Source organism: Sycon ciliatum, chromosome 3 (genome assembly GCF_964019385.1).
Source record: "Sycon ciliatum chromosome 3, ocSycCili1.1, whole genome shotgun sequence".
NCBI classification, from domain to species: Eukaryota; Metazoa; Porifera; class Calcarea; order Leucosolenida; family Sycettidae; genus Sycon; species Sycon ciliatum.
Genome location: NC_088645.1, coordinates 7,127,141 through 7,151,028, shown reverse-complemented (window position 1 = coordinate 7,151,028; position 23,888 = coordinate 7,127,141). Strand labels below are relative to the sequence as shown.

The window sequence follows — 23,888 nt, the reverse complement described above, 5'->3', positions numbered from 1 at the left end:
CATGCTATCCACTGGCATTGCCAGCCTGGTCATGGATGTTTATAAGGTTGTAGTATCCATTTTGAGTTTGTGGTGCTATCTGGCCACCATGGGCGTCAAGCGTGGTATGCAGAAAACTAGAATTTGGTTGGACCAGGGACAGTATAGCTACAGCCTCTCCAAATGGGAGAAAGTTACATGTCAATCTTGGGTGCAACACCGATAATTGTTTTGCCTAGTCGAACTGATCATCTCGATACCACCTTCACCACAACGGCCTTTTCACTGTAATTGAAATAAAGTGATCTCCAATTATATTGCCGCTCTGCCTTCATCAGGCAGTATGTGAAAATAAAGCTGGCTTAGCTGCAGTATAATTATTATAAGATCAACTGTGAACTACAAGAACCAACGCTTTTTAAACTCACACCAGATCTTTGTTCTGAGAACTTGTACAACTATGTGCTTATATGCACCAACACATGTGATAATATAAGATATTATTATTAAAGCATGTCAATCCACAGCCCATAGTGAGACTTCACAGTACTACTTCCTCCGGCAACAAAAACTTCGTGACTTTTTCACATAACTTTTCAAGGAGTTACTGTGCTCAACAAAAGTGTTCTATTGGAAAAGAAACACTTCACCATGCTCAATGGACATGTGTGCAATTATTGTCTACAAGATCGATTGATGGGAATAGAGTATCAGTCTGAGTCGCCATCGCTCGATTTCACATCACGAGCTGCTATCCCTTTCACACTCTTCTTGCTCCTGATTGCCATTGTCCTGCTCTTTCTCATTATGAACCAAAAACTAGCAACGACGAGCAGTGAGCGCAGTACTTTTGTTGGTAATGTGCCTGGTGGACAAAAATACGAGACATCGTCGCTTCGCTCGGTTTACAGCACGACACATTTGCCTTGCGATGACGGTCAGCTTTCCAGAATGTGAATCATGCCTTCCTACGGTTGATAAATATGGTGGTAAAGACACACCTGGCAATATGGCGGTAAACACACGCCTGCCCACACATGCTCTCTAGGCTGCAAAGTTCTGACACAGAGCTCTCCTTCTCACCACCACCACCATCAGTTCGCGCCTGGCGCCTGGTCGATGCATGGCTGGCGGTATCCGGCATAGCAGGCTGGTACATCAAGTAGCACATGGCACATAGAAGATGACACAGCAACGACATAGCTCGATTGCGACGTACGTTTCGTCCCCGCTGGACTCATCAGGCCATCTTCTTGGATGTCTTCATACGGAGCTTGACTCGAGAATGAAGTTGAAGACACCACTGCAGCTGCACTTATGGTTGATAAATATGGTGGTGAGAAGGTGAGCTCTGTGCCAGAACTTTGCAGCCTAGAGAGCGTGTGTGGGCAGGCGTGTGTTTACCGCCATATTTCCAGGTGTGTCTTTACCACCATATTTATCAACCATAAGTACAGCTGCAGTGGCGTCTTCAACTTCATTCTCCCGAGTCAAGCTCCGTATAAAGACATCCAAGAAGAAGATTGCCTGATGAGTCCAGCGGGGACGAAACGTACGTCGCAATCGAGCTATGTCGTTGCTGTGTCATCTTCTATGTGCCATGCGCTACTTGATGTACCAGCCTGCTATGCCGGATACCGCCAGCCATGCATCGGCCAGGCGTCAGGCGCGAACTGATGGTGGTGGTGGTGAGAAGGTGATGCCTTCCTACAGTTCGGAAATGTCATCTGTTGGTGTTTCAGGCTGACAGAGCCACACAGAGAACGACAGAACAGCAGCGAAAATTAGTGAAAGAAGTCACGAGGTTTTTGTTTCCGGAAGAAGTAGCAATAAGCATGACATTGAGGTGAGAAGAAGTTTGATGATAAACGTGAGAACATGATAATAGAGAGGTTCCGCAAAACATGATTACTTTACTAAAAATGTAGTCGATCCGTGTTCCGCCATACGGAGTTTTCAAATCACATAGCTGTCCTGGGGAACGCGGCAGTGGGCGACAGGGTTGAACTGGGGAGAGAGCCATAAATTTGTATGCCAGTCCTCTTACGAAATACCTACATTATCAGAGCCCTGTCTACGTAATCTATGTTGATAACTTTCCGTAAGAGGAGCGCAAACTCGCGATTTCACGTGTTTTTCCAGCCACTAAGGTAAAGTTGCCCAGCTTTATGTAGTGTGGAACCTCTCTAATTCGTACAATGGTTCAATGTGAAGACAATGGCAACAGCAATTATCGCCACTGAAAATCACACACATTTTTTTATTTTTTTAATAATTTTTTATACTAAGGCCACAGCTTTGAATCACGACATGCAAAGCAGCGGTGCAGCATCGCAGGCATGAATCGTGGACATGCATACGCCCAGGCCTCCCCCCCCCCCCCACACACACACACACCTACACATTCTCTCTTTACCACACTCAATCCGTCCCTCTCTCCCAAACCAACTCTCACCACACACTCTCACTCTTACCGCACACCACTCTCACTGCACGTATGCAAGCGTGTAACCTGTGCGTCTGTGTTGCTCTTTATACTGGGTTGGAATCCTGACCCGTGGATTCCTGTTCCAGGTGTATGTCACCTGCACTGCTGCATCTGTCATTGTTCTTTTGACCGTTCGGACAGCTTTCCAGACTCCAGAAACAGAGTGGTTTACAAAAGCCATGTTTTTAGCCAGGTCGCAGATTTTCTGTAGATAAATTCCCGAGTTCATTTTAATTCTGTTGGAAATCAATTCGCTACAAGGCCCAGCTGAACAGGTTGCTATGAGCAGATATTTTGGTGTACTGCACAAATGTTGCATCAGACTACAGTTTGACTAGAGTACAGTCCAACACCACACCCTAGTGGACAGAGCTAGGTCTGTGTGCCAGTGGCAAATATTGCATATGGCCGAAGTAGTACTTCCCAGTGACACACGGAACCCCTCTCTTCGAGAGAAGGGACGAGGGTAGGAGGGGGGCTTAAGTTGCGAAGGAATATAACGAGTACTAAATATAACATCCCTAATGGTGTGCCATCTACATTCAATACATTCTTTGTCTGATGTTGTTCATATTACAGTTGATTCCCAAAAAATTCAGTTTTATCCAAGTACAACCAACACAGGAGCTGCTTATATGATCCTGTCTAACGCTCCTCAACACATGTATAACATAACAAGGTGCTCAATGAGTGACGAATCACGTTACGAGTTCTCCATGATGTTCCAGTCAAACCGTATTGAGTTGTTGAATTTGACTGGCGGTCTATACGCATTCAGCCTCAACTACCTTGATTCCAGTAATATATCCACGCTGTTCCAAGTAGGTGGAAGGTGTGCAAATGGCAAGTGTGTGCTTGATTGTCAATCTGGAAATGGAATCGTGAATAACGCTTTTGCCACATTTGTGACTGTTGCCTCTACTTCACCAGTGACCAAACAAGAAAACGGTAAGCCGCATACAACTGCTCAGAATTTCTATGTACAGCAATTGATGAATAATTGCTGTGAAGACAGTGGTGTAATTAGACCAATGAAGAGTATGATGGGTTCATATGCAACCACACAACATTACAATGTCGTACAGTTTTTAAAGACGACCGTATTCCAAAACCTAGACTACAACTTACAGCCTGTTCGCGCCCGTTCCTGTCACTCGAGTTGAGCCTTGGTGTGAATGTTGTAGCCTGCAGGCACGGTGACCAGATGACTGGTGCGCACATCAGCACGTGACCGCTTACTCAACTGTGTTCGATTGGGAATAAAGGGTGAACACTGCATCGAAGCCTTATCGGACCAAAACCAGTCGTCTCAGTATCCAAAAGACTACAAGATATGGGTCAATCTCGTTCATCTGTGCTTTTAAAAGAGCGAAATGGCACTTTTAGTGACATTGTGCATAGAAGTTCTCCATCTAGTAGGGCGCAGTCACCCAGTTTAGGTAGAAGTGCGTGACTTTGATTGGGAATAAGGGAGGAAGGCAGGATCTCAGCATCTTTGGACCAAGACCATTCGACTCAGCACCCTGAAGATTATCGGTAGGGAAATTTTGATTCTTGACTATACTTCCCCTTTAAAAAGTAATAATGTGGGGAAATGAAATACTGTCGGTTATCATGTAACGAACAGCAGGGCAAGAAAGGTTTTCTGCTTTTGTTTTCAATGAAAGCAAGTTGGATGCCAGTGTGTGATTACGCAGCACAGTACATGACGTCAGTTCACAATGAAGTGCAGAACATGTGCTGGTTCTAGGTGTCACTAACGAGTACTAGCACAGCTTATGATTTACCTGATCAGGTCACCCAGAATGAATCCATTTTTTTGGGTCACCCGACCGGCTGTCATTTTTCAGCCGGCCGCAAAAAAATTGGTCCAAGGCATTATGCGTGTACTGTGTGTACATGATTATGTACACACACACAATCTATCCTAATGCACCCACTGTGCACAAAAACACCAAGAAGCAAGGAATGCTGCCATAAGGAATTCAGACTTATGTAGGCTGCAAACATTCTCACAACCCAGTTTCGTTTGGACGGATTATTGTTCGGAACGGCAACGGCCGAAATAGAACATGTTCTAACAATATCAGCGGTGTGTGCATTCATGGTGGATGATGAAATAATATACCAACGGCAGGTATCTTCATGTCAAAACCTCCCTGACCATGACTAAACGTGCGTGAGCAGATCATTCCTGATCCCGGCCCCGCAAATCGCAATCGATTTGTATTACTCCAGATATCAAACTGATGCAGCCAAATGACATGATGTTGACAAAGTTGGTCTGCAATTGGAGTTTGACCGTCATGAATTAAATTAAATTATCGTGTCCGTCCAATCCTGAAACAGTACCAGCTCCGCCACTCATCACCACGTCACACATTCACCAACTAACCGTACCGTATCGTAGTGATGAGTGAAGTGACCTGAGACAACGAATTCATTCTGGGTGGCCTTATTGTTGTTGTTGTGCTTGCATTTATAGTCGTGCAACCAAACAGGCAATGGTGCCTTCTCACAAGGAGAGGACTTAGAAGAGGAGAGGGCAGAAAGAGAATGGGGAGGGAGAAAAACAGGGACGGAAGGAGATAGAATGGAGAGGATAATGTAGTATAGATTAAGTAGCAGGAGTAAGATCCAGATCTTTGGCACAGTACAAAAAGCAGTTTAGGCAAGTGGGAGAATAAGCAGGTCTTGCGAGCGCAATGCATCAGCAACCGCTTCTTCTCTCCAATGGATTGAAGTTCGGCCGAGAGACAGTTCCACAAACTGGATTGACGATCGGCTATAAGGGCCTCTTTGGAAGGGTATTTGCAGGAGATTGGAGGAACTACCACGAGTTATGCGGCGGTTAGGCGGGCATGCAGCAGTAATTAGAATTAAAAATTGTCAAAAAGGGGACTTGTAGCAGACTGGATAAAGCGATGGACGAATACTAATAGTTTGGGCCTTTATATGTGGAGAAGAGGAAGGATGCGTGTCTGTGCAAACAAAGGAGCGGTACGGGTAGCAGTTGGTGCCAGCAAAATTGACCGGACCCCTGCCTTGGCCATGCGCTCCAGACGACCAAGTGCATGCTGAGAAAGAGCTGGGTAGAAGGCATTGCTGGCATAGCAGAGTGTGGACTGAATCATGCCAATGTACCAAGTGCGGCGGGCATTCACTGTCAAGCCATGTCCATGCCAGCATAGCTTACCGATTGCTTGTCGGGTTTTCTGCGCGAGGTGATTGACATGTACATCCCAAGACATGTTGTCATCCACGTGAACTCCAAGGTACTTCACACAGTGTACAACTTGTAGGACGTCCTGACCACACTGTACTGGATGGTCGATGTCTTGCAGACCACGGGGTGTTATGAACATAACTTGTGTCTTCTTGGCATTTACTTTATATGAGCGTTAGCATGCTAACGCGAGTTAGCAGCCAGCCCAGCGAGCTGGCCCAACCTGCACGCATGCGCGAGTCACGTCGGCACGCGCCCTTCAATATCCTGTACAATGTCTCTTTCATGTCATTGCTGTTTGGACTTTCGAGCGTGCAACTTGCGGAACAGGTGTTCCCGAAACAATTTCCTTCCCACCCTCCCACCCACTAGCTCAACTCATGTTTCTGGCGCACACATGACGGTATCTGTATAGTCCATGAGAATATATGCTCTCAACTGGTTATGCATCTCTATATATCTAGCATTTGGCGGCTCTATTCAGAGTCATTGGCGGCTCCATGCGGAGGCATTGGCGGCTCCATGCGGAGTCATTCGGCGGCTCCATGCGGAGTAATTGGCAGCTCCATGCGGAGTAATTCGGCGGCTCCATGCGGAGTCATTCGCTGGCTCCATGCGGAGTCAATTGCCGGCTCCATGCGGAGTCATTCGCCGGCTCCATGCGGAGTCATTCGCCGGCTCCATGCGGAGTCATTTGCCGGCTCCATGCGGAGTCATTCGCCTGCTCCATGCGGAGTCATTTGCCGGCTCCATGCGGAGTCATTTGCCGGCTCCATGCGGAGTCATTTGCCGGCTCCATGCGGAGTCATTCGCCTGCTCCAAGCGGAGTCATTTGCTGGCTCAGCTGCGAGCCATTATACCAGTTGCTCGAATCGGCACTCCCAGCTTAATGCAAAACTCGGTTGCTCTGTTGTGAGGTGGGGGGATGCTAACAGTAATTTGTTATCCTAAGTTAAATTATTTCGGATGTTTGGAAATTAGGATAATCCAAAATATCCAAGAGCAGTAAATGCAGTAAGTGCATGTTGCAAAATGAATAGTTGTGTGGCTCTTTCTTTATTGCTAATGCTTCCAAGTGTAACAGTTATGCTACAAGGATTAAATTGTTCTAATAGCCTGAATTGGTATTCAGAAAAACAAGTGACATTTCTCAATGTTTGTTTGCTATGTACAGCCATTGATGCGTGCTTGTACGAGCATGCCACTGTGTGCACACATGCGAGGGATGTATGTCAGGAGAATCCACCAAACAACTTCTATACATGCAAGTGCGCTGTCGATGGCATTCTACAAGATAATGGCATCTGCAAATGTAAGGGAAAGTCTATCACTCTCTCTCTATCACTCTACAATCACTCATACCACAAGAACAATGGAACTTTATTTTAAGATTTGAACGTTGTTTTCGTGTGATAATCATCAGAAATCATCATTATACGAGAGTTGGACTACAAAGGAAAGATATTTATGGTACCACAAAGTGAACATTATTTAGATCTTTTAGTGTGGGAGCAAACCCATGCCTAAAAAATCATCGCCGAAGTCGCAACCACTATTAATTTTCGTATTATTAGATCTAAAACTAATACAAGAAATGCTAATATTCCAAAGCTAGCACTATTTAAGGCGTGATTACATGAGCAGCGAGCAGTGTGAAAGCAAGTGTAGGTTGGAGAAGTGCAGGTGAGAAAGGTACATGTATGTAAGTATGTATGTGAGTGTTGGTATGTTTTAAAAGTGAAGAGTGTGAGTGCTGTAACGACTTCGTTTTGTTTGCATCAATCTGGATTACAAGTGCGAATAAACATGTTTTCAGTGTGATAACGATTTCTGATAGGGATGAAGCGATCATCCATTTCTTCTTATCGAGTACCGTTTATCATAAACGATCGAGCTATCATAAAACGAGTATGCTGGATATGTATGACATATCAAAATGTTACTGGTCTCCGGAACATGATAATAGCTCATTCATGACTTGTGTATACAGTAAAATAGAGTTACTTAGTATACGCTCATACATGTGCATGTAGTGATGCACATGTATAGTACATGTATGTCACGAATGCTGACTATTGGCATCTCCGAAGTACACACATGTACTAGTAGTGTGACATCTCGTCTAGAAGTACTGTGATACAGTTCTAGACACCCATCAAATCCTGCACACCCAGTTTGTTTTACTGCAGAGATGGTACACACTGGATCCCAAAAGTGCGAAGGTGACTAGGAAAAGGAGTGGATTTTGTCACCTTGGATGACACGTGCTGGTGTTGACTATGCAGACAGTGCGACTTAGCTAGTACTATGCACATGTACAATACACATGTACACGTAGTGCATACTGGATAACAGCATAACGAGTAGCGCTCCTAGAGATAACGAGTAAGTTCTGAGTAATCGGTGTAAACGTTTCATACCTAATTTCTGATGATTATCACATGAAACCGACATTCAAATCTTAAAATCTTAAAATATTGTTCTATTGTTCTCGTGGTATGAGTGCGCTTACTTTCCTTTCATCGATATTATTATGTATTCATTGAGCTCGGATGGTGAGCCAATGTCAGTTTTGGCACATTTTTGTTACACTCGCTGACAGTATAATATTATGATATTGTTACTTTGGTGGACAGTTAGTCATAACTCGTAACGTGTTGTCCTTCTCCCTTTTTACCATACGTATTTATGTTCATGGTTTCTGTTCTTCCTCCCGAAAGACTCGTCAACTCTTCCACCGACAACAACACCAGTGCCAACTACCCTGGCACCAACTACCCAGGCACCAACAACAACACCAGTGCCAACCACCCTGGCACCAACTACCCAGGCACCAACTACCCAGGCAACAACCACCCTGGCTTCAACTACCCCGGCATCAACTACCGTGGCACAGACTAACTTGGCACAGAATACCAAAACTTCAAATGTATCCGGCAGTGAAGGTAACAATAGGAATTTGAAAACGCTATGTATGGTGTTCAAGGATCCCATACATAGGTTACTATGTGAATAGATGGGACTATTCAGTCTTAGTTCTACTGTCATGGACATGGAAATCCGGTCGCACGTCTAGCGGCCCCAGGGCGCTGGCCATGCAGCCGTGGATAAGCGGTACACACATGCATTTATGCGCTGGTCGCCTGATCGACATGGCTTGTGCACTGCACGCAGCGTTCTGTACGTGCTGAGGGCGCCGGCCCCGGTCAATCGATTGAATTCCCATGTCCACTATAGTACTATGAAGCATAGTTTTAGTTTATGCCCGTCAGCAGCAATGGCATAGCTGGGTCCCCTTTCAGGGGAGGGGAGGGGTGCTATAGAAATGTTCTTTAGACAGTTAGCTTGGTCTTAAAACAATAGTAGGGATGTTTGTAATTGAAATTTCCCGTCGGGAGAGAAGAAAGATATGCACGTAATAAGTAAGGCTAATTGCTCATTGTACGCACACACACACACGCACACGCACACACACACACACACACACACACAATTGGCTATGGTCTATCCTTGCATAACTTCGCTGCCATATCATCAGAAGGTCAGGTAGGCTATCTTGCTGGACGTTTCTGGGAAATGCATCTCTAGGCGCTGTGCGTAACCACGTCACCGCAATGCTCATCATGTGCAAAAGGACCAAGAGCCACATGAAGAAACTTGAGAGCTACTACAGCAACCCGTGGCATGTTGTTGTTGTTGTTGACTTTTATTTTACTTCACCAATTCAGCATGTGCACCGAGCAATGAAAGGGTATTTCCAGAGTTTGCAGTTTGTATTTGTAAGCGAGCCAATTAAATGTCTGGAAGTACTGTCGTTGCAGATAGCGCCTTGAAAATCCTGACTGCTTGCATTCATCTCGCGCAAAGACTGTATGGAAGAGTAGCAGGCAGCAGTGGTTCTCTCCCTGAAATTAGCGTCCTCTTTTCTTGGTCAGTGCACAACGATCCCCTACAAAGCTTTTCTAGTTACTGCATTATCGAGTGATGTTTCTCCTTGCTGGAGCGTCTCCTGACAGGGCTGCTCGACATGAGAATCCTCCACAGCACACTGATCGAGAATTAGAAGCACAGTGTCGATGCCGGAATCATCCGCAACTTCTACACTGGCAACTGCGACGCCTTCCCTCTCCTCTGCAATATCTCATTGGTGCTTTGCAGAAAAGAATGAGGAGAGGCTGGGCTGATCCTCAGTAATCGCCAAGCCATCACGAAACGATGTGTGGGAAAAATCGGAAACATTTGACACAGCACGTAGTACTCATGGTCAATCAAGCGATGGTAGCAAACGGGAGGTTCTAAGTTAGAAATAACCTTCCAAGCTGGAAGGCTGTTGGTGTGCGCATCCAAGATATGCTAGATTTGGTTCATCAAGCGAAATAGGCGTCATAGTACATTTGAGACTAGCGGCAAGGAGATGACGACATCCACTAATTTAGTATCTGTGCACACAAATGTGTTGTGGGTGTGACTTTGTGTGTCAGCTATGACATCAAACCCTATGGCCATGCCTAGCATGTAGGTCAGAACCATCCTGCATACATGTAGCTTGAATGCTGTATGTTGAACGATCGCGCGGACAACCATACATTTTGAAATTCTCTTCGTAACATACCTTCCTGTATTGAAATTTCGAATTTCTTGCTGAGAGGGGTAGCTTGAAACCTCGATATGGCTTGTTCCAGGCATGCTGTGAAGCGAAACCCTGTTGAAGTAGTGGCGGGGATCTGCCCTGCAACTGCTACAACAAAAAATGATTCGATCTGCGTAAAGTGTATTTGTGTGGCCGTCCTATGCCACGAGAAACTCCAATCAGGCTCTTATGTCCTCTGTGTTCTTGATTGAATGTCCACTTCGCTTGAACAACGAACACAACAATCGAGGACGGCTTTGCAATGAAAAATACTGCTATACTGGAGCGGGAAAATGAAGAGAAAACGAGTTCAGGATGAGACTCGAGTACACGCGTACTCTCCCACCAGGTTCTGTGGATGTCGCTCATAGATTCGTCATTTCGGGTGACAGCCAGTAAGGTGTAGAACATCAGTACCGTTGGTCAGTGTCGTGCAATGTTGTCGCATGAGCTCATTGTAAAGTAACTGGTGGTGTTAGTGGACAATAATTATAGCTTAACTTGTAGTTCCTTGGTCCTTTTTCTTTTCTATAAATTTATCCTTCGCTCTCCATCCGTGTCCAAACTTGTGAATAGTTAGAATTTTTTCTTCTTTCTTCCCTTATTGGACGAGTTTGCATTGTAGCTCATTGTGTTCTGCATTGATCCTCAAGTTTGGGTCAGATTGCCTTACACTATTTCTAACAGTTGCTACACTGCCCCCCCCCCCCCCCCCTCTCTCTTTTAGTCCAACTCCTGTACGTGCATTCGGCTGCAAGCTGCAAGCTGCAGGATGCAAGAGTTTTTTGGTTGTTTTGTTTTCCCGGCTTTTTCTCCTTCTTCTTTTTTTTTGAAGGAAGGGGTAATGTAAATATCGCAATGCAGTTGCATGTAATACCATGTATGCATGTGTAGGCATGCACATGCTTGTACCGCTTTATGTACAGCAGAAGAGAGATGACATGGCGCACTGCTGATAGAGAACTAAAAACAATCGGTTCAGCACAATGCGTGACTGAAAATATGTCTACATTCATCTTTGATTCGGTTGCATGTGGGCACATAAGAAAATACTATTGTCAGAGATCATAAGTTGGGAAATTGACTAAACAACAAAAAGCTCTTTATTGGATATGTGTGGCCATTGTGCCTAGTTCTGGATTTCCGCTTGACTGTCCCTCTTAGTACAAATACTCTTAAACTAAACTTCTTCCCTTTCGTAACAATATCTGGATACAGTACTTTCCACTATTCTCCACTGATCCTGGTCTACAAATATTTCATTCATTCTGTTATTATAATTATTTTGCTTCTGTTGTTTTCTTCCAACAGCTGCTACAATTCCTTCAGGAACCCAGCGGCCAAACACTCAGCCATTGCCAGGTCAAACTGTAGTAACTCTGCAACCAACAAATGGTGCTAATGATACCACAGCAACAGACATGCCATCATCTACTGAGGTGCAAACAAACCCGTCTGGTTGGGTAAACAACAACACCAACACCACCCAAGGTCAACATGGACACCCAGGCCAAGATGGTACAGGTAATGCTACTTTCTGTAGTCGTTCATGTAAACTTCCATTACATCATCATCTGTTTAGTCCCCAAGGTGATTTCAAGTAATGCAATGCGGATATACAGCTTGTTCAAGGATGTTCTCCTCTAGCGAACCTGCACACTCATGTCACACCCTCAGCACACACAGACACACGCGCACACACACACTCAGACTCAGACTCAGACATGCCCATCGCGGAAGTGATGATAGTGAACAGCTATGTTAGACATAGAAATTTGTGCTGGGATTACACCATTCAACAGCTTGCAAGGCAGATGAATTGACCACCACTAATTTTAGCCTGGTATCCACCAAGGTTCAACTCAAAGGTTCAAAACTACAAGTTACGTTATAATGTCCACTAACATCCCTCACCTTCCAAGTTGGAAGGCTGTTGTAGTGCGCATCCAAGATGTACTAGAGCTTTTAACCAGTTAGTTGTAGAACGGCAGAACGGCAGCGGTTGTTCGGTGCAATTCCGATTCCGGTCGCGGAATGAAGGGAGCAGAATCGATCCTGGCGATTCCTAAGAAAAATTGGAATGAGGTCTCATTCCGAGCGGAATGAAAATGCGCGGAGGGGCTTCGTCGCTGCTGCATACCTCCCCAACAAAACTTCAAACGCGATTATCGATATACAGAAATATTGGCGGACATCGTCCAATGTATACATGGTATACATGGTATAGGCTGGCACCGTAACCTCGGCATAGTAACTATTACTTGTTCGTGGTATTTTGATCCTTCGCTGCCTGAGAAAGTGTTCGCCCGGGATTGTTGATGAACTGGAAATATGCCCTCGCACCTCAGATCTTCATCGTCGTCGAGCAGGGCCTCTACTAGAACCACAGAAAAAGCGTAAAAATAAGAAGAGGAGCCAGTCAGTGCCGCATACTATGCCAGGTATGAAACGACTCAGCTACCAACATCAATTCGAATGCCTCTCCGAAATATCTGGACACCTGGTAACGGCTAAAAAAATTGTTAAAAAATCTAAAAAGACCAAGGCGCTGAAGGAGCTCAAGAACGCAAGCGAAGTCCTGCAGAATAGGTTGGAGTGGCTAGCAGTGGCGGACCGCCATGGCCATGACACCGCCACAGCGTTCACGGAAGGGGACGGCATGGCTGGCCTCTTGGCCAGCGCAGACAAACGGAAACGTCTCCGCCTAGCCATCGAGGCCACGAAGCAGGGAAAGGATGGCTCGAAGCCAAAGAAGCCCCAGCAGCAGCCCTTTCGGGCCAGCACTCCCGCACCAGCCGGCAACTGGAGTGCCGCACCAGCCCGGCCTGCCCCAGCGCAACGGTTGCCAGCCGAGCCAGCCAGGCCCACAACCCGGCAGTCTACGGCTGTGTGCCACCACTGCGGAGAGACGGGCCACTACGTTCGGTATTGCCCGAAACTCAGTAAAAGCTAAGTTTGCTTGTGTTGGTGTTGGTGTTGGTGTTGTTAATGGTGGTGACGATGATGTTGATGAGGATGATGGTGATCAGTGTTTGGAAGAAATGTGTTCAGAGTACATGGTTGCCCAGCTTGTGTGTGAGGAAGATATGGGAGGGGAAGGGCTGAATGACGTAATAGTGGGTGGTCTAGCGCAACACGTATCATTTTGGGAACGCATTGGTGCATCAGGAATGATTTTAGCAGTTATCAGAAATGGGTATGTGCTTCCATTTTCATCCCGTCCCTCCACCAAGATTTTACCAAACCATGAAAGTGCAATCCAACATGCAGGCTTTGTAGAAACAGAAGTGGTAAATATGCTACGTCTAGGTTGCGTAAGGGAAGCAAAGGAGCCAGTGGTATGTAGCCCCTTGGGCGTAGTGGACAACGGCAAAAAAACTAAGATTGATCGTTGACCTTAGGTATGATAACAAGCACCTTGCATCTTTTAAGTTTAAGCTAGAAGATATCCGAACAGTGCTTGATGTGTACAGGAAGGGAGACTATGTAGTGACTTTTGACTTGAAAAGCGGTTATCACCACATTGAAATTGCGGAAGAGTACCGGAAGTATCTTGGCTTCCGATGTAAAGTGGACGGTAGAGTCTCTACATTTGAGTTTTGCGTGTTGCCATTTGGCCTTTCCACGGCGCCCTTTATTTTCACAAAGTTGACAAAGCCCTGGCTTGCGCATTGGAGACGGCAGGGTATCCGTTGTCAGTTGTACATGGACGATGGCACGGGGGGGGGGGGGCATGAGTCATACCAAGGTGCATTGAAAGTGGCAGCCACAATGAAAGCTGACTTAATTCAAGCAGGTTTCACTCCTCACCCAACCAAATGCTGTTGGATACCCTCTCGTAAAGTCGAGGTGCTTGGCTTCGAGCTTGATTTTGAGCACGGAGAGATAACGGCTTCAAACAGGCGGGTACAGCTATTTCAAAAGAGGGTAGCAGAATTGCAGCGCAAAAGACCAGTTTCAGCACGAGCTGTAGCGAGCCTTGCTGGGACTTTGCTCTCTATGTCTGTAGCACTAGGGCCAATCTGCAGGCTCCGCACTAGAGGAATGTACCGGTTTATCGAAAGCAGAAGCACATGGAATGCATTGAAGTTTTTGCCAAGCGATGTTGCAGAAGAAATCCGATTTTGGGCAAACACATTTGCCAAGCTGCATGGCCAGCCGATGTGGAAATCCGAGCCAGTAAAGGCAGTACTGACCTGGTCCGACGCCAGTGATAGTGGATGGGGCGGTTTTACCCTGTAAAAAGGTTTTGAAGTTGCTCGAGGGAATTGGCCCCCTGAAGTTTGCAAACGAAACATGAGCTCCACGTGGCGGGAACTGAAGGGCACCGAATTGGTCCTTGAGTCCCTGGCTCTGGCTGTTGAAGGCTGTACTTGCATTCATCGCACTGATAACCATAACTGATAACCTAGTTCCAGGGCATGATGGGTGTGCTGGACAGAGCTGTCTTGTATGGCTGACCCGAAACAGACCCATCCCAAGGGTGTGCGCCTTGCAATGGGCTCACCTGCCTTGCCACTCCGTTCTTCCTGTGCACTGTGCAGTGCTGCTGAATTTAGCCCGATTAGGATGTCGATGGCGCGTTGATTGCTTGCAGCAGGGAAATCAATGTCTGCTAGATGTGGCCACTGGTGACGCAGACGGCTCCAATCAGCAACGTGCACGTCGCTTGTGATCTTTGGCAGCACATATGCCTCAACTTCTGATATCTCCTGGCTGTCATATTGATGAAGGGACAGAGACACCACCTCTCGCTCGCCTGAGAGAACTTGACCGCCTAGCACACCAACATGCACTGGCTTGCGCTCTCCTCGCAGCCGTAGTCGGTGTGCAAGCCTCTCCGTGACAAAGCTGCATGTTGATCCAGAGTCAAGAAGGACGTTGGCTGTGGCAGTCACTGTTCCATTTGCGACCCTCACCGGTATCGTCATGAATGAGGTCAAGCCGGCCTCGTCGTCATTGGCTGGCTGGGATTCACTGTTCACATGGTGGCTAGCCTCTTTTCGCGTTGGTGGTGATGGTGTAAAACTGCCTTGTCGTTCACGGTGCAGTAAATGATGATGCTTGCCTTGACACTCTCGGCACACCGCTGCCATGCAGTCTCGTGCCCAGTGCCCATCTCCCAGGCAGTTGACGCATAGCCGTAGGTTCCGGATCGTGTCATTTCTCTTTTGCACGGGCAGACTCTTGAATTCGCCACAATCTGCAATATGGTGTGCACCCTCGCACTTACCACAGGCATGGCTGTTGTCTGCATGCTGTCTTTGCTCTGAGGCAGCTTGCTCTTTTCTGGAGTTGCTGCGGCTGCTAGAAGCGACAAAGTTACGTTTCGGCCCAGGCTGTGACGAGTCGCTTGATCGTGGAGTCCCAGGACTGGAGATAAACGTGCGCTCCCTGACTCCATATTGCCTGCTGGGCAACGGCCGATTACTCTTGTTTTGGTGCTCCTTGGGCTGCAGTAATACTGGTGGGCGGTCTCCCAGGCCAATTCGTTCCTCAACACGCATCTGCTTCTGGACGTGTGTTATTAGGAATTGCGAGAATGCCTGTATGTCACAGCTGGAATCATCATAACGATCGAAGTAGCGTGCCAGGAGCCGTCGAGGAATCTTCCGGGTTAGCGCCAGGTATAACTCTCTGCCTGGCTGCACCTGGACTGCTTCCATGTTAAGCAGGGTATTGCGGAGCCGAATGGCGAACTTTTTCAGCTGGCTGACGTCACGCTCATTGGTCAAGACTGGCCACTCCATGAGCTCTCTTTCCTGGTTGTTCAGCTCTCGGTCTTGGCCACCGTACCAGCGTTCCAACTCGGCCATGATTGCTTTATATGCGCCAGGTCCATCCAAGACATCAGCAATCAGCTCCTCTGCAGAACCATCAGCAAGGGCCTCCCTCAGATGCGCAAGCTTGTGGTTCTCCGACATCGCGTAACTGTCGTCAATCAGCCGAAGGAAACGCTGCCGCCACTTCAGGTAGCTTTTCACCTTCCCATCAAACTTGGGCAGCTCTAACGCCTTCAGGTGACTGGTAACAGCATAAGGCGAGTTCCATGGCATGAATCCAGGCGATGCCATGTGGTGTCCAGGCAGTGCCAGCTGAAGTCCAGGCAACAGTGTTTGCTTCGCTGGTTGGAACGGCACTGCTCCAGGGTTGAGTGAGAGTGTCTCAGTCATGGCACTGCACAGTGAAGCTGCTTGCTCGGCTTTGTCCTTGTTCTTCTGTTGTTTTTCCAATTTTTTCTTCTTCGGAGTCATCAGTCTTCTCGGTGCAGCGGGGCTTGGCTGGGCCTGTCCACTTGCTTCCAGCAGCATTGGACGCACGGCGCTACCAAGCACATGGACTTGCTGCAGCTGCTGCTGCCGTGACGGCTGTGACGGCGGCTGCTGCTGCTGCTGTGACGGCGGCTGCTGCATATGTACTGGCTGGGTAGTGCAGGCAGCTCCGCCTCTGGACGCAACTCCTGCGTTGGCCAGAGCACGTGTAGCAACACGCCTGGACGCAGGCCCATAGTGACTAACAGTACTACTATCAGTGTGGCTGTTATCACTTTCACCACTACTGGCGTTAGTTGTAGTTCCAGTAGTTGTAGAGTCACCAGCAGTGTCACTACTTGAGGCGCTACTGGATGACACATAGTGGTCTGACTCTTCAGACACACCGTCAACGACGTCCGGGACATTCTGCGATAGCTGAGCAGCTGCTGTTCCTGCTACCAGTGTATTCACATTTTCAACACTGGTGCGCGCGAGTGGTAAAGGAGGATCAGTCGTAAACCTACTACCGGTAACTGCACTGTCCGACTCCGCTCGTGGTGGCATACAAGATCGCAGAGTCGCACTTGCGCCGTCACGACTTCGTTGGAAGACCACGTCCCCGTCCGAAGCAATTTCTCTACGAGGCGACGGGCTAGCTCCTGCCGCCGACTCGTGCGCAGATTCTTCTTCGGAACGAGCTTGCTCCAAGGCTTGCCGTTTCTGCAGGACAGCTAACTTACTCTGCAGAACTTGTTCCTGCAGTGCAGCAATCTCTTCTGCCACTCGCACTTCGGCCTCTGCCCTTTTTCTGGCCACTCGAGCTCTCTCCAATTCTACGAGTTCAGTGCTCCCAGGACTGGCACGAGTACTCGAGCGCTCACTTCCAGAAAATCCATATCGCCTGGGTTCCTTTCCTTTCGTCGATCTGTGGCTGATACGCCGCTCCTCACTCATGGCGACGACTCTCAGCAACCACGGAAAGGCAAAAAGGATCCCGTCGGAGGTGCCAGTTTATGTTACTTTTCCTCAGCGCCCAGGTCAACACACTTTCGTCAACACCGGGTTTCCGCACACAATCGAATCACAGTTCAGTTTTACTCCACTCCGGAGAACACAATTATTCAGACCCATGGAACATAGTAAAATCACAACAGCTACAAACTTTGTAGAATCTAGAGCCCAGGGCCAACACAACAAGAACCAAAAAATTACCACCCGGCCAGCAACATGTGCATGCGAACAACTCACAGAACAAAAGGCACATGCTTCCAAAACCAATACACACTCCGGCCCGGCCGGCCCGTGTCGCATATGCCAGCGATACATGCATAAAAGGAAGTACAGTGAGAAGGAAGTAACGCAGGTCACATGAAAGTGCGTAGCATTCCCACGTGTAAGCTAACACGCACCACAAATCACGTATCACAGGCACAGGGCCTAGGGCCAGGGGACAACTACAAACTGTGCACTACGCACACATTCAAATACAGCTGTAGACACGCACTGCATAAATCTACAAGTACTCGTACAAACTGTGCAGGTCAGCGACACCCGCAGCATCTGCTGGAACAATGGCACAAGGGAGTACTAAGAGTAAGAAAACGTAACAAGGTGGACTACAAAGGAAAGATATTTATGGTACCACAAAGTGAACATTATTTAGCTCTTTTAGTGTGGGAGCAAACCCATGCCTAAAAAATCATCGCCGAAGTCGCAACCACTATTTCGTATTATTAGATCTAAAACTAATACAAGAAATGCTAATATTCCAAAGCTAGCACTATTGAAGGCGTGATTACATGAGCAGCGAGCAGTGTGAAAGCAAGTGTAGGTTGGAGAAGTGCAGGTGAGAAAGGTACATGTATGTAAGTATGTATGTGAGTGTTGGTATGTTTTAAAAGTGAAGAGTGTGAGTGCTGTAACGACTTCGTTTTGTTTGCATCAATCTGGATTACAAGTGCGAATAAACATGTTTTCAGTGTGATAACGATTTCTGATAGGGATGAAGCGATCATCCATTTCTTCTTATCGAGTACCGTTTATCATAAACGATCGAGCTATCATAAAACGAGTATGCTGGATATGTATGACATATCAAAATGTTACTGGTCTCCGGAACATGATAATAGCTCATTCATGACTTGTGTATACAGTAAAATAGAGTTACTTAGTATACGCTCATACATGTGCATGTAGTGATGCACATGTATAGTACATGTATGTCACGAATGCTGACTATTGGCATCTCCGAAGTACACACATGTACTAGTAGTGTGACATCTCGTCTAGAAGTACTGTGATACAGTTCTAGACACCCATCAAATCCTGCACACCCAGTTTGTTTTACTGCAGAGATGGTACACACTGGATCCCAAAAGTGCGAAGGTGACTAGGAAAAGGAGTGGATTTTGTCACCTTGGATGACACGTGCTGGTGTTGACTATGCAGACAGTGCGACTTAGCTAGTACTATGCACATGTACAATACACATGTACACGTAGTGCATACTGGATAACAGCATAACGAGTAGCGCTCCTAGAGATAACGAGTAAGTTCTGAGTAATCGGTGTAAACGTTTCATACCTAATTTCTGATGATTATCACATGAAACCGACATTCAAATCTTAAAATCTTAAAATATTGTTCTATTGTTCTCGTGGTATGAGTGCGCTTACTTTCCTTTCATCGATATTATTATGTATTCATTGAGCTCGGATGGTGAGCCAATGTCAGTTTTGGCACATTTTTGTTACACTCGCTGACAGTATAATATTATGATATTGTTACTTTGGTGGACAGTTAGTCATAACTCGTAACGTGTTGTCCTTCTCCCTTTTTACCATACGTATTTATGTTCATGGTTTCTGTTCTTCCTCCCGAAAGACTCGTCAACTCTTCCACCGACAACAACACCAGTGCCAACTACCCTGGCACCAACTACCCAGGCACCAACAACAACACCAGTGCCAACCACCCTGGCACCAACTACCCAGGCACCAACTACCCAGGCAACAACCACCCTGGCTTCAACTACCCCGGCATCAACTACCGTGGCACAGACTAACTTGGCACAGAATACCAAAACTTCAAATGTATCCGGCAGTGAAGGTAACAATAGGAATTTGAAAACGCTATGTATGGTGTTCAAGGATCCCATACATAGGTTACTATGTGAATAGATGGGACTATTCAGTCTTAGTTCTACTGTCATGGACATGGAAATCCGGTCGCACGTCTAGCGGCCCCAGGGCGCTGGCCATGCAGCCGTGGATAAGCGGTACACACATGCATTTATGCGCTGGTCGCCTGATCGACATGGCTTGTGCACTGCACGCAGCGTTCTGTACGTGCTGAGGGCGCCGGCCCCGGTCAATCGATTGAATTCCCATGTCCACTATAGTACTATGAAGCATAGTTTTAGTTTATGCCCGTCAGCAGCAATGGCATAGCTGGGTCCCCTTTCAGGGGAGGGGAGGGGTGCTATAGAAATGTTCTTTAGACAGTTAGCTTGGTCTTAAAACAATAGTAGGGATGTTTGTAATTGAAATTTCCCGTCGGGAGAGAAGAAAGATATGCACGTAATAAGTAAGGCTAATTGCTCATTGTACGCACACACACACACACGCACACACACACACACACACACACACACACAATTGGCTATGGTCTATCCTTGCATAACTTCGCTGCCATATCATCAGAAGGTCAGGTAGGCTATCTTGCTGGACGTTTCTGGGAAATGCATCTCTAGGCGCTGTGCGTAACCACGTCACCGCAATGCTCATCATGTGCAAAAGGACCAAGAGCTACTACAGCAACCCGTGGCATGTGCACCGAGCAATGAAAGGGTGTTTCCAGAGTTTGCAGTTTGTATTTGTAAGCGAGCCAATTAAATGTCTGGAAGTACTGTCGTTGCAGATAGCGCCTTGAAAATCCTGACTGCTTGCATTCATCTCGCGCAAAGACTGTATGGAAGAGTAGCAGGCAGCAGTGGTTCTCTCCCTGAAATTAGCGTCCTCTTTTCTTGGTCAGTGCACAACGATCCCCTACAAAGCTTTTCTAGTTACTGCATTATCGAGTGATGTTTCTCCTTGCTGGAGCGTCTCCTGACAGGGCTGCTCGACATGAGAATCCTCCACAGCACACTGATCGAGAATTAGAAGCACAGTGTCGATGCCGGAATCATCCGCAACTTCTACACTGGCAACTGCGACGCCTTCCCTCTCCTCTGCAATATCTCATTGGTGCTTTGCAGAAAAGAATGAGGAGAGGCTGGGCTGATCCTCAGTAATCGCCAAGCCATCACGAAACGATGTGTGGGAAAAATCGGAAACATTTGACACAGCACGTAGTACTCATGGTCAATCAAGCGATGGTAGCAAACGGGAGGTTCTAAGTTAGAAATAACCTTCCAAGCTGGAAGGCTGTTGGTGTGCGCATCCAAGATATGCTAGATTTGGTTCATCAAGCGAAATAGGCGTCATAGTACATTTGAGACTAGCGGCAAGGAGATGACGACATCCACTAATTTAGTATCTGTGCACACAAATGTGTTATGGGTGTGACTTTGTGTGTCAGCTATGACATCAAACCCTATGGCCATGCCTAGCATGTAGGTCAGAACCATCCTGCATACATGTAGCTTGAATGCTGTATGTTGAACGATCGCGCGGACAACCATACATTTTGAAATTCTCTTCGTAACATACCTTCCTGTATTGAAATTTCGAATTTCTTGCTGAGAGGGGTAGCTTGAAACCTCGATATGGCTTTTTCCAGGCATGCTGTGAAGCGAAACCCTGTTGAAGTAGTGGCGGGGATCTGCCCTGCAACTGCTACAACAAAAAATGATTCGATCTGCGTAAAGTGTCTTTGTGTGGCCGTCCTATGCCACGAGAAACTCCAATCAGGCTCTTATGTCCTCTGTGTTCTTGATTGAATGTCCACTTCGCTTGAACAACGAACACAACAATCGAGGACGGCTTTGCAATGAAAAATACTGCTATACTGGAGCGGGAAAATGAAGAGAAAACGAGTTCAGGATGAGACTCGAGTACACGCGTACTCTCCCACCAGGTTCTGTGGATGTCGCTCATAGATTCGTCATTTCGGGTGACAGCCAGTAAGGTGTAGAACATCAGTACCGTTGGTCAGTGTCGTGCAATGTTGTCGCATGAGCTCATTGTAAAGTAACTGGTGGTGTTAGTGGACAATAATTATAGCTTAACTTGTAGTTCCTTGGTCCTTTTTCTTTTCTATAAATTTATCCTTCGCTCTCCATCCGTGTCCAAACTTGTGAATAGTTAGAATTTTTTCTTCTTTCTTCCCTTATTGGACGAGTTTGCATTGTAGCTCATTGTGTTCTGCATTGATCCTCAAATATCGCAATGCAGTTGCATGTAATACCATGTATGCATGTGTAGGCATGCACATGCTTGTACCGCTTTATGTACAGCAGAAGAGAGATGACATGGCGCACTGCTGATAGAGAACTAAAACAATCGGTTCAGCACAATGCGTGACTGAAAATATGTCTACATTCATCTTTGATTCGGTTGCATGTGGGCACATAAGAAAATACTATTGTCAGAGATCATAAGTTGGGAAATTGACTAAACAACAAAAAGCTCTTTATTGGATATGTGTGGCCATTGTGCCTAGTTCTGGATTTCCGCTTGACTGTCCCTCTTAGTACAAATACTCTTAACCTTTTCCACCCCGGCCTGAAACCCATGAATTCCCAGTCCGCTCGCTGCGCCTCTCTCTCTGTCGCCCGGCAGAGCAGACCTGTGATTCGAAAAAATTCTAACTTCACTCACCAGGAACGGAAGTTGATCATCTTGGGCTCTTTGGAAAGCTTGAAGCCTTCTCTGTCCAAACGAAAAGAATAATCACTCAGCAGGAGCAATAGAGTTGCCTTCACACTCCGTTGAGAGCTCCTCTATCGGGCCTCGAAGAGATATTCCACACCCAGTCACAAATTTCTTCGCTTCTACAGTTTTACTCAGCGCAGAGCAAAAATTCAAACTCTCTCAGATTCCTGAAGTTCAAGCGCTCATTTTGGTACCCAACACGCATGGGCTGTGCCCCTGTGAGTCATAGGGAAAGTCCCTTCCCTGCCGATGTCCACTCGAAAATCCAAGGTGCGAAATTTTGTGCCCTGTATTTCGGCCCGTGAATTGCGTTTCCACCTTCGGCGCTCCGGTATTTTACTTTTCGCCCCAGCAAACGACATACCATTGGAAAGCTTATTCCTTCAGCTTTCCAACGAGCCGTCAGGTGTGAGAATCGAAGAAAGTATAACAGAGTTACGAATGTTTGAATAGCGAGGTATACGCAATCCGAGTTCACTGTACATACAGTACATTTTCTACCCGAGTATACTCGGGCTTGGGAAAGCAGGGCATGCTACAAAACGAGTATACTCGGGCGCGGGGTGCAAAAGGTTAAACTAAACTTCTTCCCTTTCGTAACAATATCTGGATACAGTACTTTCCACTATTCTCCACTGATCCTGGTCTACAAATATTTCATTCATTCTGTTATTATAATTATTTTGCTTCTGTTGTTTTCTTCCAACAGCTGCTACAATTCCTTCAGGAACCCAGCGGCCAAACACTCAGCCATTGCCAGGTCAAACTGTAGTAACTCTGCAACCAACAAATGGTGCTAATGATACCACAGCAACAGACATGCCATCATCTACTGAGGTGCAAACAAACCCGTCTGGTTGGGTAAACAACAACACCAACACCACCCAAGGTCAACATGGACACCCAGGCCAAGATGGTACAGGTAATGCTACTTTCTGTAGTCTTTCATGTAAACTTCCATTACATCATCATCTGTTTAGTCCCCAAGGTGATTTCAAGTAATGCAATGCGGATATACAGCTTGTTCAAGGATGTTCTCCTCTAGCGAACCTGCACACTCATGTCACACCCTCAGCACACACAGACACACGCGCACACACACACTCAGACTCAGACTCAGACATGCCCATCGCGGAAGTGATGATAGTGAACAGCTATGTTAGACATAGAAATTTGTGCTGGGATTACACCATTCAACAGCTTGCAAGGCAGATGAATTGACCACCACTAATTTTAGCCTGGTATCCACCAAGGTTCAACTCAAAGGTTCAAAACTACAAGTTACGTTATAATGTCCACTAACATCCCCCACCTTCCAAGTTGGAAGGCTGTTGTAGTGCGCATCCAAGATGTACTAGAGCTTTTAACCAGTTAGTTGTACAACGGCAGAACGGCAGCGGTTGTTCGGTGCAATTCCGATTCCGGTCGCGGAATGAAG

At 46.7% G+C, this 23,888-nt stretch overlaps 1 protein-coding gene across 2 annotated transcripts in view; it reads left to right on the top strand.

Moving 5' to 3' along the window:
- Positions 1–23,888, top strand: part of LOC135811298 (uncharacterized) — a 208,780-nt gene that overhangs the window by 100,114 nt on the left and 84,778 nt on the right. The window contains exons 13-18 of one of the 2 annotated variants that reach the window (XM_065324514.1): positions 3,047–3,415; positions 6,868–7,005; positions 8,414–8,638; positions 11,635–11,847; positions 19,461–19,685; positions 23,160–23,372. In XM_065324514.1, coding sequence (XP_065180586.1) covers positions 3,047–3,415; positions 6,868–7,005; positions 8,414–8,638; positions 11,635–11,847; positions 19,461–19,685; positions 23,160–23,372 — 1,383 coding nt within the window. The remainder of the gene's footprint in view (positions 1–3,046; positions 3,416–6,867; positions 7,006–8,413; positions 8,639–11,634; positions 11,848–19,460; positions 19,686–23,159; positions 23,373–23,888) is intronic. The other variant, XM_065324515.1, reaches the window with a different exon arrangement.